Source organism: Microcaecilia unicolor, chromosome 4, assembly GCF_901765095.1.
Source record: "Microcaecilia unicolor chromosome 4, aMicUni1.1, whole genome shotgun sequence".
NCBI classification, from domain to species: Eukaryota; Metazoa; Chordata; class Amphibia; order Gymnophiona; family Siphonopidae; genus Microcaecilia; species Microcaecilia unicolor.
In genome coordinates this window covers 39,086,466-39,105,613 of record NC_044034.1, presented here as the reverse complement: position 1 = coordinate 39,105,613, position 19,148 = coordinate 39,086,466, and the positions used below count along the sequence as shown (strand labels likewise).

The window sequence follows — 19,148 nt, the reverse complement described above, 5'->3', positions numbered from 1 at the left end:
GACAGATGGAAGGATGGGGAAAGAGGGAAGACAGAAGGATGGGGAGAGAAAGATACTGCATGGAAGGATAGGGAGAGAAAGAGGGGAGATGGATGAAAGGATGCAGAGAGAAAGGGGAGAGACTGGAAGGATGTGGAGAGAGAAGGGACACTGAACAGAAAAGGGTAGAGAGAGACACTGGATAGAAGGAGGGGGAGAGAGAGACATTAGATGGAAGGATCAGAAGAGAGGGTAGATGGGTAGAAGGATGTGGAGAGAAAGAGGGAAGACGCTGGATGGAAGAGTAGGGAGAAAAAGGAGACACTGGATGGAAGAGTAGGGAGAAAGAGGAGACACTGGATGGAAGGATGCAGAAAGAAAGAGGGGAGACACTGGAAGGATGGAGAGAGAAAGAGGAGAGCTGCTGGATGGAAAAGGGGAGTAGCACAGGCGGTCGGTGGCCCAACTGTTTGGGGAGGCTAAAGGGGGCGGGGTTAGGGGTGGGGCCAGGGGTGGAGCTTAAATCCATAAATGACTGATAACACACAGAAAAAATAAATAAATAAAAATAAAAGTCACAATTAATACCTTTTATTAAATTTCGATATTAGCTATGTATCATATGTCAAAAAATAAAGTGGTTGCTCAAAGCATATGCTAACCACAATCACTCAACTGCAAAACACTATGCACAACTTTGTGCAAACACGCACTCAGAACCGTACTGTACCATAAATATTACACTGGGCAGAACCTAATACACCAATATACCACCCATACGGAAAATGCAGACTGTCAACAATATGAAACAAGGGATCATAATACATCACAATTCTCATGTAGAGCCACAAAACATCCTAATTCATGTTTAATGTGGGATAAAATGCCATACATAAGTAAATAAATATAAACTTTTAATGTTGAGCACCTGATTCTCAAAGTGGACATATTCCAAACACTATAATGAAAATAAAATGATCTTTTCTACCTTTGTTGTCTGGTGACTTTGTTTTTCGATCATGCTGGCCCAGTATCCGATTCTGCTGCTATCTGTCCTCTTAACTCCGTTTCCAGGGCTTCCTTTCCATTTATTTCTTTTACTTTCCGCCTTTCTTCTTCATTTCTGGTCCTCAGCTTCTGCCTATTTTCTTCATCCATGTGCAGTTTTTCTCCTCTCTCTTCCTTTTCCCTCATCTCATCTCCTTCTTCACTTTTCCCTCCCCTCCATCCATGTCCAGCATTTCTTCTCTCTCCCCTCCTCTCCCCCTGCCCTGCATGCACCCATGCCCAGCGACCCTCCTCTCCCCTGCCCTCCATCCACCCATGTCCAGTGACCCTCCTCTCCCCCTGTCCTGCATGCACCCATGTCCAGTGACCCTCCTCCCCCCTGCCCTCCATCCACCCATGTCCAGTGACCCTCCTCTCCCCTGCCCTGCATGCACCCATGTCCAGCAGTGACCCTCCTCTCCCCTGCCCTGCATGCACCCATGTCCAGTGACCCTCCTCTCCCCTGCCCTGCATGCACCCATGTCCAGCAGTGACCCTCCTCTCCCCTGCCCTGCATGCACCCATGTCCAGTGACCCTCCTCTCCCCTGCCCTGCATGCACCCATGTCCAGCAGTGACCCTCTTTCCCCTGCCCTCCATCCACCCATGTCCAGCAGTGACCCTCCTCTCCCCTGCATGCACCCATACCCAGCGTGACCCTTGGTTCTCTCCCCTCCATCCACCCATGCCCAGCGACTCCCTTCTCTCCCCTGCCACCCCCGCCCGAATTGTTCCGATAATTTTCCTCCCTTCCTCCGGATCCTGACTCTTCGAATTCTTCGGGGCAGGCAGTTTTGCCTGCCTGCTGCGAGCGCTGATTCTCCCCCGCTGGTGCTGCCGGCGTTCGCGCATCAAAATGACCGCCGAGACTTACAGAAGTCTCGCGAGGCCTCTGGAAGTCTCGGCGGCCATTTTTAAAATGCGAACGCCGGCAGCGCCAGCGGGGGGAGTCAGCGCTGGCAGCGGGGCGGGCAGGCAAGACTGCCTGCCTCGAAGAATTCGACGAGTCAGGTTGGTGACCGGATCCGGAGGGAAGAGGGAAGGGGGGAGGGAGGAGAGCCGGCTCTGTGCGAGCCTGCTCCAGCACACCACCGTCGCTTTGGCTGGGGAGGCTTAGCCTCCCCTAGCCTCCTATACCGGGCGCTTATGTAGTGAAAGACTGGAGAATAAGAGGAAGGGGCACGGGGAGAACAAGGGTGAGGAAAAGATGAAAAGTCATAGGTAGATGAAGTTAAAAAAGAAGGAAATTAAAGAATGGATAGTAAGAATGAATTAAATCTGAACAGAGAGGCAGAAAAATATTGAAGAAAGCAAAGAAAAAGGAGAGAAAAATGACAAATGGCCAGGAAACCCTGGCAAAAAAGTTAAGAGAAAACGAAGGCAAGCAGAATTAAGAGACTGGGAGCAACACAATTAGAAAAAGTAAATGGCCATACAACAAAGGCAAAATACTTTTATTTTTAATTTAGGATAAAGTAATATGGTAGCTGTGTTAATAAAGTTTCAGAGACCAATACTTCCTTCCATAGGCGCCCGGTATAGGAGGCTTGGGGAGGCTAAGCCTCCCCAGCCAAAGCGACGGTGTTGTGCTGGAGCAGGCTCGCACAGAGCCGGCTCTCCTCCTCCCCCCCTTCCCTCTTCCCTCCGGATCCGGTCACCAACCTGACTCGTCAAATTCTTCGAGGCAGGCAGTCTTGCCTGCCCACCCCGCTGCCAGCGCTGACTACCCCCGCTGGTGCTGCCGGCGTTCGCACTTTAAAAATGGCCGCCGAGACTTCCAGAGGCTCGCGAGACTTCTGTAAGTTTCGGCGGCCATTTAGATGCGCGAACGCTGGCAGCGCCAGCGGGGGAGAGTCAGCGCTCGCAGCGGGCAGGCAAAACTGCCTGCCCCGAAGAATTCGAAGAGTCAGGATCTGGAGGAAGGGAGGAGAATTATCGGAACAATTCGGGAGGGGGTGGCAGGGGAGAGAAGGGAGTCACTGGGCATGGGTGGATGGAGGGGAGAGAACCAAGGGTCACGCTGGGTATGGGTGTATGTAGGGGAGAGGAGGGTCACTGCTGGACATGGGTGGATGGAGGGCAGGGGAAGGAGGGTCACCGGGCATGGGTGCATGCAGGGCAGGGGAGAGGAGGGTCACTGGACATGGGTGCATGCAGGGCAGGGGAGAGGAGGGTCACTGCTGGACATGGGTGCATGCAGGGCAGAGGAGAGGAGGGTCGCTGGGCATGGGTGCATGCAGGGCAGGGGAGAGGAGGGTCACTGGACATGGGTGCATGCAGGGCAGGGGAGAGGAGGGTCGCTGGGCATGGGTGCATGCAGGGCAGGGGGAGAGGAGGGTCACTGGACATGGGTGGACGGAGGACAGGGGAGAGGAGGGTCGCTGGGCATGGGTGCATGCAGGGCAGGGGGAGAGGAGGGGAGAGAGAAGAAATGCTGGACATGGATGGAGCGGAGGGAAAATGAAGAAGGAGATGAGATGAGGGAAAAGGAAGAGAGGAGAAAAACTGCACATGGATGAAGAAAATAGGCAGAAGCTGAGGACCAGAAATGAAGAAGAAAGGCGGAAAGTAAAAGAAATAAATGGAAAGGAAGCCCTAGAAACGGAGTTAAGAGGACAGATAGCAGCAGAATCGGATACTGGGCCAGCATGATCAGAAAAAGTCACCAGACAACAGAGGTAGAAAAGATCATTTTATTTTCATTATAGTGTTTGGAATATGTCCACTTTGAGAATCAGGTGCTCAACATTAAAAGTTTGCATTTATTTACTTATTTTTGGCATTTTATCCCACATTAAACATGAATTAGGATGTTTTGTGGCTCTACATGAGAATTGTGATGTATTATGATCCCTTGTTTCATATTGTTGACAGTCTGCATTTTCCGTATGGGTGGTATATTGGTGTATTAGGTTCTGCCCAGTGTAATATTTATGGTACAGTAAGGTTCTGAGTGTGTGTTTGCACAAAATTGTGCATAGTGTTTTGCAGTTGAGTGATTGTGGTTAGTATGTGCTTTGAGCAACCACTTTATTCTTTGACATATGATACATAGCTAATATCTAAATTTAATAAAAGGTATTGTGACTTTTATTTTTATTTATTTATTTTTTCTGTGTGTTATCAGACATTTATGGTTTTAAGCTCCACCCCTGGCCCCACCCCTAACCCCACCCCCTTTAGCCTCCCCAAACAGTTGGGCCACCGACCGCCTATGCTTCCTTCCTCAGGTCAGGAGAGGATACCATAACAGCATTATACTGACCTGAGGCAGGAGGTTTTGGCCTCTGAATTTGAAATCTAATTGAAAAGGGTGTTAGGCTATTAAATAAATTATTTTCTGAAATGGCTGTGGGTTTGAGTTGTGCCAGGGGGCAGAGCCATATAGAGTGGGTGGAGCCAATGCAAAATGGGGCGGGCTGTGGGTGTGTACTAAAATCTCCCTCTCAAAAATTGGGACCCCCCCCCCCCCCTTGGCAGCTCTGGGAATGGGTAACTCGGTATCTTTGGGAATAATATTGTCTAGATTCGCGTCATTAAGCACAAGCAATGATTCAAATCCTGCTCTGTAGTCACACTTTACAAGTTTGCCTTTTAGACTATCCATAATAAAAGCGTAGGTACAGCAGTACAGCATATCTGTACCAGCGATCCTCAAAAAAAGTACCAGACAAGACAATAGAAATCAAACAAAATAAAACATGGAAAAGAAAATAAGATGATACCTTTTTTATTGGACATAACTTAATACATTTCTTGATTAGCTTTCGAAGGTTGCCCTTCTTCGTCCGATCGGAAATAAGCAAATGTGGTAGCAGGTAGTATATATAAGAGAAACATCAAAGCATTACTTTGACAGTCTGACAGAGTGGGAGGGTGGGGGTATGCATGGGGACATCAAAGCATTTCATTGATATTCTAACAGAATGGGTGTTGGTAGGTGAGAGGAGGGTTATAAACAGAGAAATACAGCTTATGGTTTATAATGGGTTAGAAAACCCAGATCCTTATTAAGTCCTGTTTGTTGTGTGTCAAAATATTCATTCTTATTTCAAAGGTCTTACGTTCCTGTATTGTTTTAAAATTACCTTTCAGTATTCTTACTGTGAAATCACTGGTGCAGTGTTCTGATCTTGTGAAGTGTTGGCCCACAGGGGTGGGGGGGCTTGACTGGCACCGGCTATTTTCATGTGATGTCTGTGCAGATTGAATCTTGTCTTAAGCATCTGGCCTGTTTCTCCAATATAGCATCCTTCGTTACATTTTTTACACTGAATGATATAGAGCACATTGGAAGATGAGCATGTAAAATAGTCCTTAATGTTGAATATTTTTCCTTTGTGAATGACTGTGGGGTCTTGTGAAATGTTTTGGCATAGTTTGCAGCTGGCTGTGTTACACAGAAACCTGCCCTTTTCTTTTTCCGTCTGTGTTGGAAGTTTACTTCTGATCAGCTTGTGTTTTAAATTTGGTGGCTGTCGGAAGGCCAGCACTGGTGGGGAGGGGAATATCTCTCTCAGTAATTCATCTTCCTGAAGTAGTGGCTGTAGTTCTCTTATGATTTTCCTCAGTTTTTCCAGCTCTGGGTTATATGTCAGTACAAGGGGAATTCTGTCTGTGGCTTTTTTTTTTCTTTGTACTGTAGCAGATTTTCCCTGGGTGTTTTGAGGGAGGAGGCAATATTCTTGGAGATTATTTTGGGGCTGTAGACGAGACAATAAACAGGCACCTGGCGTGGACGACAAAATACTATGTTAAACCTAGGCAAACTGAAACTCCACGCCCGTCCCTCTCTTCAGTAAAACTAGAACTCAACTCAACTCAAGCAAGCTGCTCCTTAGAGCGCCGCTCTTCCTCGGTGCGCCTGCGCACTGGCATCCTCCAGATCCACTCGCATCTCGCAATCCGACCAACTTCCTTGGCGAAACTGCGAGAACTCCCCAGCCCCAGCGCGAGAGAGCGTGAACATAAATCAGAAGTCATGTGATGTGAGAGGCGCGAGGCTGCCCCCCTGGGTCATATGATATCCCGGAAGAAAAGCAGCAGCGGCAGAGGGGCGCGAGGCTTTAGTTTCGTCTTGTGCTCTGCTAGTTGAAGGTGGTTGAAGTCTTGCGCGTCGTCATGGCCACTTGGTGCTTTTATCTTTCGCTGATGATATGTGCGGCCGGGGTCCAGCGGTCGTTGGGCGACACTCCGGCCAATTGCTCCTTCGAAGAGCTGGAGGGCACCTGGCTGTTCGAGGTGTGGAGCGGCAGCGGCGGGGTCCGGGACCAGCGTATCAACTGCTCGCGGATGGGTGAGTGGGGTGGGGGTTAGGCGCCGATCCAAGAAAGGGGCACGGGGAGTTGTGGGTTTGTTTTCGCGTGCCTTAGGATGAGGACCCCCCCCCCCCCCCCCCTGTGGTGTTACAGATCACTCCTGTAGTTCTTAGTTTATCTCACTGTTCGTCACCTGCCCTGAGATATAAATAACTCGCTACGTCTAGAGGAGTTCCAGTGGGGGAGGGAAAAAAAAGCATCGGCCCCACGTGTTCTTTTAATAAAATGAGTTTTAGCTGGTGGGAGATGGGGAGATGGGGGCAGTTTGAAAGCCCATTGGGGACTGTTTAGTCTAGCCGAAGGTGGGTATGTAGGGCGGGTTTAACAGTGGATTCATTTTTCCTCCCGGTTAACCAGGGCACGGGTCTCTCATCTCTGTCTTCGTTTTCAAGGTGGTCTGCCTACAGTACAGAATGGGAATATCTTACAAGTAGAGCGTCTTTGTTTATAGGTTATACTGAAATATAGATCCTTCTTTCTCTGGCTACTGATTTTCTAATTGGCTTAATTAAAACACATCTTTGAAGTGTTGGCTGTGTATAAAATATTTTTTGTAGTATATTATACTCTAATCGTCTCATACTACACTTTTCTCTTTCGTAGACTTTTTTCTCGTAGGGAGTTTTCCGACTTTCAACACGACTGTTTGCTTCTGTTTCTGAGGACTTAGGGTGGTTAATAAAACGTTGCAGATGGTTCGATGTTGGTTGGGGAAATTCCAGCCTGCTGCTTATATTGCACAATCTGCTGACTTCAGAAATGTGGCTACAACATAGATTTGATTTCTATGGTCAGCTTTTGAATTTGAACCAATATTACTTAAGTTGAACCTGATCTATCTTCTTGAGGTACCTTCAGAGTTTATGAACTGGGTGGGGGAAGGGTCTGGAATGCAGATCCAGGCAGCCTGAAGGGACAAAAAGAGAAGGGGTGAGCCTAGGACAAAGAATAGTCACTCTGCTCCCTTATCCAGCTCCTCTTCTGTGGTAGTGTTGCACAGGGGTAGAAATCTAACCTGCCGTCCCCTGCACTAAAATAACCCGACTTGTGGTAAAATAAGTCAACCTATGCCATTGTTCTGGAAATGAAAGATATCAGAGACGCACATTTCATATATCTGACATGATCCAGTTGATAAAATAAAATATATTTTCTACTTTTGTACTCTTTGTTTTTTTTTTTCATTTGATTTTGTCTTCTGATTTTTCTGTGTTTTTCTTGAAGGAGTAGCCTAGTGGTTAGTGCAGTGGACTTTGATCCTGGGGAACAGAGTTCGATTCCCTTTGCAGCTCTTGTGACTCTGGGCAAGTCACTTAACCCTCCATTTCGCCTGGTACAAAATAAGTACCTGAATATATGTAAACCACTTTGAATGTAGTTGCAAAAACCTCAGAAAGGCGGTATATCAAGTCCCATTTCCCTTTCCAAGGTCTTCTGTCTTTTTTCATGTCTGCTATCTGTTTTCTCTGTGTCCCTATCTGACCTGCCCAGCTTCTCTTTTCTGTGTCCCTGTTCCTGTCTACTGATGGTCCAGCCCATCTCTCTTCAGCCTCCTTCCCCAGCTTTAATCCAGTTTATCTCATGCCCCCTCCATAGCCTTCCCCTAGTCTCTCTGTGCCCCCCCCCCCCATCCTTACCACAATCTCTATTGGCCCCCTTCAGCCATTACTCACAATGCTGTGAGTGATGGCATGGTGGTATACTACTGGGGTTCCCACCATAGGCTGGTGTAGCGGTACACTATCTCCCTAATCCTCAGCACTGCTTCAAATCCCTCCTCTTTCCTGCATGGCAGTCAGGCTCTGCGGAGATTTGAGCCGCATGTTGCAGGAAGTTGAGTTAGTCTCAAGGTTTGAAGTCAGAGAATTCCCCAACTTCCTGTACTGTGCGCTCAAGTCTCTGCAGAGCCCGATTGCCATGCAAGGGAAGAGGAGGGGTTTGAAGCACCAACAAGGACTAGGGAGGTAGTCTGGTGTGGTAGTACACTACCCGCAGGACCCATGTCCATCCCATGGGATCCCCTCGGGATTTTCTTGGTCCTGGAGGGGACCTCCATGTTACTCCCACAAACCCAATGTAGCTCTCTATTCTATGATTTCTGTCCCAGTCTGTCTCCTTGTCTTCCTTACAGTTCCAAGGCCCAGATGATCAAAAGCAATTGTGGGCGCTATTGTCCGCATTTGTCTGCACCCCAGGATCAGAGCTGGCCAGATTCAGCGAGCAGAGCACCAAACTAGGGTACTGCTGCCGCTGTAAACCCTACGCCAGCTCAGAGCTGGTGTTGCGTTTACAGAGCATTGGGGCAGAATGAGGAGCCCTGTTCAGCATGCATCTGCATGCTAGCATTCCCCTCCCCCATACCATCAAATGAGGGAGGAGGGAGTAGCACTCCCTCCTTCCAGTGCTGTCTCCAAAATGGCTGCACCCTGCCCTCTCCCGTGCATCTGTACCATATAAGGGAGTTTGGGCAGGGGGCTGCCATTTTGGAGGCAGCGCTGGAAGGAGGAGAGAGTGCTACTTTCAAGGTGAGGAGGGGTTTGATGGGTCGCTACACCACCAGGAAAGAGTTGGAAGTCCTTCTCTCTATTCTGTTGGTGGAGGCCAGGCTTGGGGTGCATCGTCTTCTGTCGGGGGGGGGGGGTCAGGGGGGTCACATCAGGCTCTTTTGTAGGGGGGTCTGGAGGTCCGCTTCCAGCCCTTTGGAATGTTGGCCAGTTCCAGGATTTTTTATTTTTTGGAGGGCAGCAGAAGTACCTGTATGTTCAGAGCTAATAGTGTGCCTAAATTTGCATGCGGTTAGCTTTGATCATAGGGACGTTATTGCCCCGCACTGTTCTGGCCCCGCACTGTTCTGGCGCTAATTTTAGAGTGCTGTTTGTAACAGCATGGGGCTTTTGATCATCTGCAACCAAGTCCTTTTGTCTAAATGAAGCCCTGGGTAACTGATAGATACTATAATCTTCCCTATTTAGAGCCCACTTTCAAAATGGCAATGAATGAGCAGAGCAGCCTGTACTGTTTGAAAGAGGGTGGGATTCTCCTTTGCATGATGCAGTTGGTCCAGTATTGAGGGGTCTACAAAATGACTCGTGCAACTAAACAGTCTACTCACTCACACTCGTAAATCTGTCTTCCCCAAATAAAATCCTCTAATCCCACCTGACCCATACTCAATCCTTATCTGCTTCTCCTACTAGTCAGCCTCTGTTATCCTGTCTCAACCCCTGGCTCTCTTCCAGTGTATTCTCTGGTGGCTTTCTTGGCAGTGCCACCTCCAGAACAGCTGTTCTCTTCTGGCTCTCTCAGTGAGTTTGAACCACATGAATGCCTGATCTTCTGGGCTGTTCTTAGTCTTGCACGAATAGTGTTGGGAGGTTGGGCGTGCTGTGGTTCAAACTCGCTGAAAGCTGTGTGATGCAGGTAGAAAGCAGAAGCATCTGTTCTGGAGGCGATGCTGGCAGCAGTCTCCAAAGAGGGCTATACTTAAAGAGCACAAAAGAAAGTGGGAAAAAAAAAACTTCATCAAGAGATCAGTCCAAACTCAGGGTAAGATGCTCCAATAAGCAATTTTATTTGGACCGTACACGGTATACTGATTGACAGTGGAGCATATGAATTGATCTCTCTAAATGCTAAGAGACCTGGGGGGTGGGGGGGCAAGTTTATTAAAAGTAACTGCATAACAGCATGCATCAGCATAACACACTTTTGCTAGGCTACATGAATCTCAATAGTACCCATTACTTAATGGTCCAGAATGATACATCTTGATCAAGAAGCTGCAATATAAATACATGGAAGCTGTATGCAAAAGGGCACAGGAACAGAAAATAAACAAATACTTTACTTGCATGTACTTGACTTGTATTTACTTTGCTCAAAGCCCACCTATTCAATGTCGCCTTCGGCACCCAACCTTTATGCCTCTAATCAGGAAATCTAGACTGCCCTATTTTGACTGACTGTACATTTGTCCTTTAGATTGTAAGCTCCTCGAGCAGGGACTGTCCTTATGTTAAACTGTACAGTGCTGTGTAACCCTAGTAGCGCTTTAGAAATGTTTAGTAGTAGTAGACAGAAATGGAGAAAAGGTGGGGAAAGCAGCCTCATCCTGTAGTGGAGGATTACTCCTCTTATAGACAAATGACAAAATGGGAGAGGGAACATAGGTTAGCAAGAAGGTGGATAACATGGATCTGTGTGGAGATAGAGGGACTGAGGGTAACTCTTTATAGTAGAAGTGATAAAGATTTGACAGGTAAGTAATATGGACCAACAAATTTGATTCTTTCTTTCCTTATAAAGGTTATGAGCCTGGGAGACTGAGGAGATGGTGGTACACTACACATGAATAAATTAGGGAGATGAACCAACTTTGGCTTTTAGTATAGATTAAAAATAAGCTGGTGGAGGTTGTGTGATCCTTGAGTAGATAACAAAGATAAATCACTTAAAAATCCTGTGTTGAAACTCATAATGCCTTTGGGGAAAAGGATACTAAGGCGATCATTTACTAACAGTATGCATTAGTTCTGTTAGCATTCATTTATCCACTGCAACAGTGCCTGTTGCATATGCATTAATGGTGTTAGTGCATATTGTTAGTAAGTAACTTTCTAACTGAATTAACATACACATCACTTAATATACTGGCTCTGTATATAACCTTGAAATGTTTGTTGCTATTTCTTTTAAGGTCCTGTGGAAAAAAAAGTGGTTGTCCATCTTCACAAACTTGATGTGGCACAGGATGACTTGGGGAATTATGGTTTCTTTACTTTAATTTACAACCAAGGCTTTGAAGTTGTCATTAATGACTACAAGTGGTTTGCCTTTTTTAAGGTGAGTTATGCGTGTGGTGGATGTTAAAAAAAAAAAAATGCTTCAGTTATCAGTAGATGGGCAATAAAAGTCTAGGAATATTTAACTATATTTTATTGCCTTTTCTGTCGCAAAAGTGCACCTTGATATGTCACATATTTCCTAATTCCTTCGTTTTAAGAAACAGTGCTCTCAAGGTAAAATTTTAAACTCTGCTTCTATCACTTGACAAACAGTGCCATGGGCCTTCAGTTGATCCTACTTGCTATTGAGCAAGAGTCATGTGATGTCTTGTTGCAGCAGGATGTTAATCTTGAAGCCGCCATTGCTAACATAGGCAACCGGAACACCCTGCCACAGGCCCTCCTGAACCCAAATAAATAATGACTCATACATTTATTTAAGTGGGAACAACTTGGCAGCAGCTTTATTAAAACAATCAAAACAGGATACCCGAACCAAAATGTAAGCTCTTAAAAGCTATGAATAATGCATCCCAGTCCACCGCCATAAGCAAGACTGACAAACGCACGCTATATGCTGTACCCAGGATGCTGTCGCCATGCAGCAAGGTGTGTCTAACCCAGGTGCAGTTAAACCCTTCTGCAGCAAGCCATAACTTGATGAAAATAGCGCTACTCCCATCAACCAGGCTCGGGTATTCCCGCCCTCCAAGCTGCGACATGCATAGAATAAAACAAACACGACATTGAAGTAAGGGTTGGGTGGGAAGGTATGCTGCTCTCATCTGAGCCCTCAGGGAGAAAGAGAGCTCTTTCGGTAAGCTGTGGGCTTTTAAGCCCATGGCTCTGGCACCTCCCTTCCCGGCATGGATTCCTGCTTTGGCACGAAAACTCTTTTCCGACCACCAGGGCTCCCTGCCTATTACTAGCCTGCCCCCCCCCCCCAGCTTTGTGCAGTGCGGCCCGCCACCTTATTACTTATCACCATAAATTGCTGGGGGCAACATTTTAACCAGACAATGGTGGTGTCATGATAAAATGGCAAATTAGAAGTTAGAAAGCAGCCCTGGATGTATTCATGGTTACTTGTGTTTGTATTTGAATTAAGGGTCACAGAGGAATCATGTTTTAAGCAAAGCATGTACAGTACTCCTGAAGTCATATAGCAGATGTTCTCTATCTTCCATTGATGGCAATATCAACTTCCAGTTCAGAATCTGATCAACTGCTCTAATGTACAGGTTATATATCAAAGCAGGGGGAAAAAAAGCAGCAGCACCCTGGTCCCCTTTTTGAGTCCAAATCACATAAGATCAGAGGCTGTAACGGCTCTAATCAACATGCCTGTCTAAAATGGACAGATTTGTTTTCACTGTAATAGGGAAGTGCAAAGGATGAGTTTTCAGTATTTTTAGACGCTTTTGGTTGTTTGCGCATTCATTTCAACAATTTTTTTAAATCCTTTTTTGAATATTGTAATGTGCACTAATTAATTTGTAGGTTAATACTTATTAAATCCATTCCATCGCTTTGGTGGGACCACAGTTATATTACACAGCAGGAGCTATTAATCTCGCATATAACCACTGCCCAGCACTCCAGTCACACTAAATATTATTCTTAAATCTTTTTGAATATTGTAATGTGCACTAATTAATTTGTAGGTTAATACTTATTAAATCCATTCCATCGCTTTGGTGGGACCACAGTTATATTACACAGCAGGAGCTATTAATCTCACATATAACCACTGCCCAGCACTCCAGTCACACTAAATATTATTCTTAAATATTTTTGAGTAAGATGGATCTTCAGAAGATTATTCATCCAATACGATTCTTTCAAGAGTAGGTAGCATCACAATTTGTCATTGGTCCCAAATTTGTAAAATTATGAAACTTTTTTTTGTTGTCCCATATTAGACATCATTTAGTTTAATTGCTTCACTTATCTGCAAGAACAACTTGCCCATTATTCTGGGGTAGCTAATGCTTTCAGAAGTAAACTAACTGCCAACATGAAGCACATGTCATGTTGTTGTCGCCAATCCTGCATCAGGGTAGTTGCTCACCTATAATTATGGTTACCATATTTTGTCCCCCAAAAAGGACATATGCCCCGCCCCACCACAAACCCCTCCCCTTACTACTGCCCTAGTGGTCTAGTGACCTCTTCGGGGCAGGAAAGAGCCCCCTCTTTCCTGCCCGGAGCGCTGCCCTGCATGCATCTTTCCTGTTGCTGACCTCGGCGCCGATTGAAAATGGCCGCCGACAGTTGAAGTGACCTCGCGAGACTTCAACTCTCGGCGGCCATTTTCAATCAGCGCTGAGGTCAGCAACAGGAAGGATGCTTGCAGGGCAGCGCTCCGGGCAGAAAAGAGGGGGCTCTTTCCTACCTCGAAGGCGGAAGAGGTCACTAGACCACCAGGGCAGTAATAAGTAAGGGGAGGGGAGGCTAGCAATCTGCCCATTTGTCCGGATTTCTGGACAAACGGGTAGACTGGCAAAACCTGCCCGGTTGCTCAGACATGTCCTCAAAAAGAGGACATGTCCGGGTAAATCCGGATATATGGTAACCCTACCTATAATATAACAGCTCTTCATATACATCCCAAAATCTTTCATCAAAAGTCACAGCCTACCTTCCACAAAATTGGCAGCTGCATTTGTGTTCATATCCTGTCATGAGACCTTTACCACCAGTCATCTGCATCCCTCCAAGCTGATTGATTAAAGCAATATATTCCAGTCAATTTCTAAATGTAAATCATGCAGAGTTAGTTTAGTGTATATCCAGCGCTGTTCTTTATAATTTTAATCCTAAAATATAAAGAACAGCAATGTGGTGATTCATCCACTGCAGTTTTTTCAAGAGCACATAACCTCTTCTGAAAGTCCATCTTATAGTAAAAATATATAGGAATAATATTTACTTAGATTGGAGTGCTGGGCAGTGGTTATATGTAATATTAAATCCATTCAGTATGCAGTAATGGTTTAAGGAGCACTAAGAAACTGATTGCATGCTAACAATGTGCATCCCTAATATGTAATAGGTTTAGTGGGTTGTCTTTTATAGTTGCATTACAGATGTTGGTGTTTAGTATCCAGAGTTTCTTATAGAAAATATTTAAGCTACATAGTTCCTTCTGGACCCTCAGAAAGAAAGAATAAACCTTTGCAACAAGCAAGCAAAAACAATAGCAAAGGTGCTAAAAATGTCCCAAAGCAAATGGTGTGGTGCAGAAACTTTATTGATTGGTAAAAAAAAAAAGACTAACACATTGTTTCAGCCACTTGGCCTGCATCAGGAGTCTGTACCCAACACTCACTCTATTGTTTAATAGAAACAAACGTTCAGGCACACTGAAGCATGCGACTTTAGAAACATCAGTGCTATTCGTTGCACTCTTCAACTTTCATGACTGGACACTACCTGCAGTAACTTAAAAACATAATGTGTTTTTATTTTATGCTTAGAATTACACTGACTGTTTGTGGCTGACTTGTAATAGATTTTCACTTTGGCTGTAAACACTTAAATTTTAGACCCTAAGATTCTGTTGCATCAGTCCTGCAATGCACTAAATTAACTCTGTTTCCAGTATGTAACTTCCCCACCCCCCCAATTCCAGAACTTATAGGATAATTGTGTCCATCAATCAGCAGGTGGAGATAAGGAACCGAAAACTGAGCTGGAGATATCTCTTTGAGCATCCAGTCCAGCTCCTTAGTATTTTCTATCTGCAGTAGGAGAATGAATACACTTTTTTTTTCAGCCTCTGGTTCTGAGTGCTTTGCTCCTGGTCCATTTGATTCCCAGTTAAGCTTTGCAGGTGGCTTGTCTGCAGATTCATATCCGGAGGTGTTCAGCTCCGTATCTCTTGTGCGCCACAAATTTACTACTTCCCTCCCTTCACCTCTCCCCTGCTTGCAGTGAAGCTCTCCTTTTCAAGCACAACAACCTTAAAAATAAATAAATGAAAAAAAGGAAAGAGGTTTTCTGGAGAGCATGGCACTGAGTATTGGCCCTGATCCTTTCTCAGCTGTGGTAAGACTTGTGGAGACTGAGCTTGGGAGGGGGAAGCCGGCAGTGGTAAGTCCGACTAAAGTTTGACTCTGAACCACTTGGAGGGCTACGAGTTTATTTTATTTGTTTTTATAGCAGCATTTATATCCCACATTTTCCAAATGTGTTTGGTTGTGTGGCTTACAATGGAAGCTAACAGAGGTAGAGAATTACATAATATTATAAGTGGTGGTGATAGTCACCTTTTAAGATGAAACATTATAATATAAGCAGTGATAATAAAGATATTTAAGATGAACAGTGAGTTGAGATGAAGGTTAGAAAGGGAGTTACCTTTGGGAAGAGATTAGGTGTTTCTTCAGATCACTTAGTGGCAGAGACTGGGATGGAAAGTAGGTAATCAAGGGAAAGTTCCTACTCGGATGAATCTAAGTTGGGAATAGATTGTTTGGGGTGTTGTGAGGTAGAATTGGGTATTACTGATGTGTAGATCGTGATTAGTGGGAGGGGTTGCATTTATGTCAGTGGGGTGATTAGTTCATTTTTGATGGGTGTGGTTGATGCACTTTTGTTTGTGGGTAGGAACTTCTTGAACAGGAATGTCTTGAGGTGTTTCCTGAAGATGGGGTATGTGTGTGTGTGTTGGGGGGGGGGGGGGGTTAGGGACCTTAGCGATTTTGGCAATGCGTTTCACATCTTGGTGCCTAGGTAGGGGAAGTTTGCAGAGTGAACAGAATTGTAGTTGTCTGTGGCAGCTGGGGTGGTGAAGTGTCAGGTAGTCCCTCTCCTCTTTTAGTGAGTTCTTAAGGGGTAGGGTGTTAATGTCCGATAAGTACATAGGCGCTTCGCCATGAATTAAGAGCCAGACCATGGTACAAAGTTTGAAAGTTTTTTTTTTTATATGGGCTTTGATTGGGAGCCAATGTAATGCTTATAAGAGGGGGGTGGCTCTTTCGTATTTTGTCTTTCTGAAGATGAGTCTGGCTGCTGTGTTTTTTAGATTGTTTGGAGTCTCTTTGTGACTTGCTCTTTACACCCCGAGTAGAGTGTGTTGCAGTAGTCTAGGTGCGTGAGAACAGTGGATTGCACAATGAGTGCAACTACTTTGGTGGGGAAGTTGTTTCTGATTCTCAGTTTCCACATCATGCGGAATGAGTTTGTGGCAGCCTTTCTAACCTGAGGTTCAAGTAATTAGTTTTTGATTGATTACTCCCAGTATTTTAAAGTTATCCGAGAGGGGATAAGAGGTCCCTTCAATGTTTATAATGGATGGGGTGGTTTGTTTGTGTGGTGCTGTTATTGCCAGGAATTAGGTCTTGTCTCTGAGTTTGAGCTTAAAGGCGGTGGTCCAGTTTTCTATTGTTCTTAGGATTCTTTTGGTTATCTCTGAGATCTCTTTGACATCGTTTTCGAATGGTTGTCAAGCGTCTTGGCTGGTGGGGTCATCATGATGTTGAAGAGTATTGGAAAATTGAGGATCCTTGGGAGACTCCGGATTGTGCTTTTTTATGTGGAAGATAGCTTGTTTTTCATTTTGATTTGGTATGTTCTTAGTTAGGAATTTCTTAAACCACTGGAGTATTGCTCTGCTTATGCCGATCTTGTCTAGTGTTCGTATTAGGGTGCAGTGGTCGACTTTGTCGAAGGCCGAGGACATGTCAAATTGTAGTAGTAGTAGAATTTTTCTGCCTTGACTAATTTCTCTTTGAAGTTGGTAGTGAGTGCTGTAGGTGGTGGTTCAGTGCTGTGGCGAGATCTAAAACCTGATTGAGAGTTGTGGAGAATAGAAAAGTTGTGCAGGTATTCTGAGAGTTGCTTATTGACAATGCTTTCCAATAGTTTTGCCATGAGAGGTATGGAGGCTACTGGCCTGTAGTTGTGACATTTTTGCTTGATTTAGGATTTTGAGGGATGGGTGTTAGGATGATATTGCCTTTCTCTTTGGGGAAGGTGCCTGAGGTTAGTAGGTCAGTTAGGTATGCTGCAATGCTTTCTAGGATTTGTGCAGGAGTGTCTTTTAGCAGGTAACTGGGGTAGGTGTCCAGTGAGCAGTGAGATTTGGTTGCTTTGAGAAGTAGTTGCCGAATTAGTGTTGTATGTGGGAGTGAGAAGCTGACCTGGATCTGTCTGTGATGAATGTCTCGTCACTTCTGGTGAATTTCTTGTAAATACGGTTCCAAGTCCTGGTTATTTTTCTGGAAGGAGGCTGTCATTAATATCATGTTTTATCATTGAATTAGTTAGCGAATTCTTGTGCTCCAGGAGAGTTTTCTGATTCGGAAGTCTGATGGTCTGTGGTTAGAAGTGAATTGATTATGCTGTAGAGTTGTGGGTTTTTTGTGTTTTGTTTTTTTTTCGTGTGTTTGTTTTTGTAATCTGATTATTTGCTTGTAGTGGTTGAATTTGATCTGATTTCACTTTGTATTGTCCGAGTTTTGTTTTTGTCTGTTTTGTGTTTTTACCATAGCCTTGTTCTGCTTGATGTAGTGGAGGGATCCTGACTCACTGCTTGGGACACGTGCTGCACTTGTGACGGAGTGAATGACGACTCCCACAGAGGCAGTAAGTGGTTTTTCCGCTGTGGAATCCGCCAGCTGGCGTTAGGCCATTGTAGTGCAGTTCCAGAATCCCACGGGATGTAGAGGAAACAGCACATCTGTGGATTTGGCACAGCATCCGAATATGCCGGGGTCTTCAGCCTCTCCGGCAGGGCTGGTGTACAGTTTGCAGGAGAGCTTTGGAACGGACGCTATTTTGTCTGGGTTGACTGGTAGTGAGGAGCAGCCTCTGTGTAATCACGCATGGAGCACAGCTGCCATTTGAAAACAAAAAAAGGAGGTAAAAACCTCATGCTGCTGTGAGATATAAGATAAAAAAAGTGAGGAAAACCAAGGAGGATACCAAAAAAACTTTAATTGGGTTTCTAAAAACCGACCTGACATGGCCATGTATCATTCCTTAGTTGTTTTTTATTATTTTTTTTTTTAGATTTATCAAGACCCCTGAGACAGGCCTTAGGGCCAAAACACGGCCGTATTGGGTTGGTTTTTAGAAACCCAATTAAAGTTTTCTTGGTATCCTCCTTGGTTTTTCCTCACTTTTTTGTCTTATATCACACAGCTGCCATTTTACAGCCTCGGGACCTGACAAAGCATTCAGGTCATTGGGATCTTTGTTTTCTCCGGGGTTGATATTGCTCTTACACCAACAGAGACAGTCAAGAGTTGCTGAAAGGTGTTTGTTTCTTGCTTCTGCTCCTAAGAGATCTAGTCCTCCTCTGTCAGCTAGAATGCCCAATGCCTCCAGAGCTATGCAACTATGCGAGGCTGGTCCACTCTTCTCTTCCTCCAGTGGGAGGATGTCTTCAGGAGTTTTGGGAGGAGTGGGTTCTGGATATTCTTACAGAAGTTGGAATTCTCCCACCTGGTCACTTCTTGCAGTCTCCTTGTCAAACAGGAACCAAGGTGGTCGAGGTTCAGGCCATCGTAGATTCCTTGCCGGTGCTTCAAGCCATTGTTCCAGTTCTCTTGGCTGAACAGAGACCAGGCAGATACTGGCTACTTCATTGCCCCAAAGAAGGAAGGCACCTTTTGTCCTGTCTTAGATATCAAAGGTCTAATCCGCTGCCTCCCAAGTGTCCTGCTTTTGCATGGAGATACTATGAGCAGTCATGGTCTCGGTTTATGTGAGAGAATGCTCATCGCCCTTGATCTCAAGGAGGCATACTTGTATATACCCATATGGCTGCATCGTCAGAGGTTGTGTTTTGTGATACTGGGCTATCACTTCCAGTTCAGGTCTTTGCCCTTCAGTCTCACCATGGCTACAGGAACATTTCCAAGGTATATAGTGGTGGTGGCATCCTTAGGCACCAAGTAATCGGAGTTCACCCATATCTCCACAAGTGGCTCGTTTGCGTGTCGTGCTATTTGGACATGACTGGCTTATTTGTGTGTCGTGCTATTCGGTGACGACAGGCACAGTTGTCCATC

General features: G+C 45.3%; 1 protein-coding gene across 1 annotated transcript in view; it reads left to right on the top strand.

Annotated features, from left to right (window-relative positions):
* The first annotated feature begins 5,992 nt into the window (after window positions 1-5,992).
* CTSC (cathepsin C) overlaps window positions 5,993-19,148 on the top strand; it is a 78,736-nt gene continuing 65,580 nt past the window's right edge. The window contains exons 1-2 of the mRNA XM_030200159.1: window positions 5,993-6,321; window positions 11,040-11,185. Coding sequence (XP_030056019.1) covers window positions 6,147-6,321; window positions 11,040-11,185 — 321 coding nt within the window. The 5' untranslated portion in view covers window positions 5,993-6,146. The remainder of the gene's footprint in view (window positions 6,322-11,039; window positions 11,186-19,148) is intronic.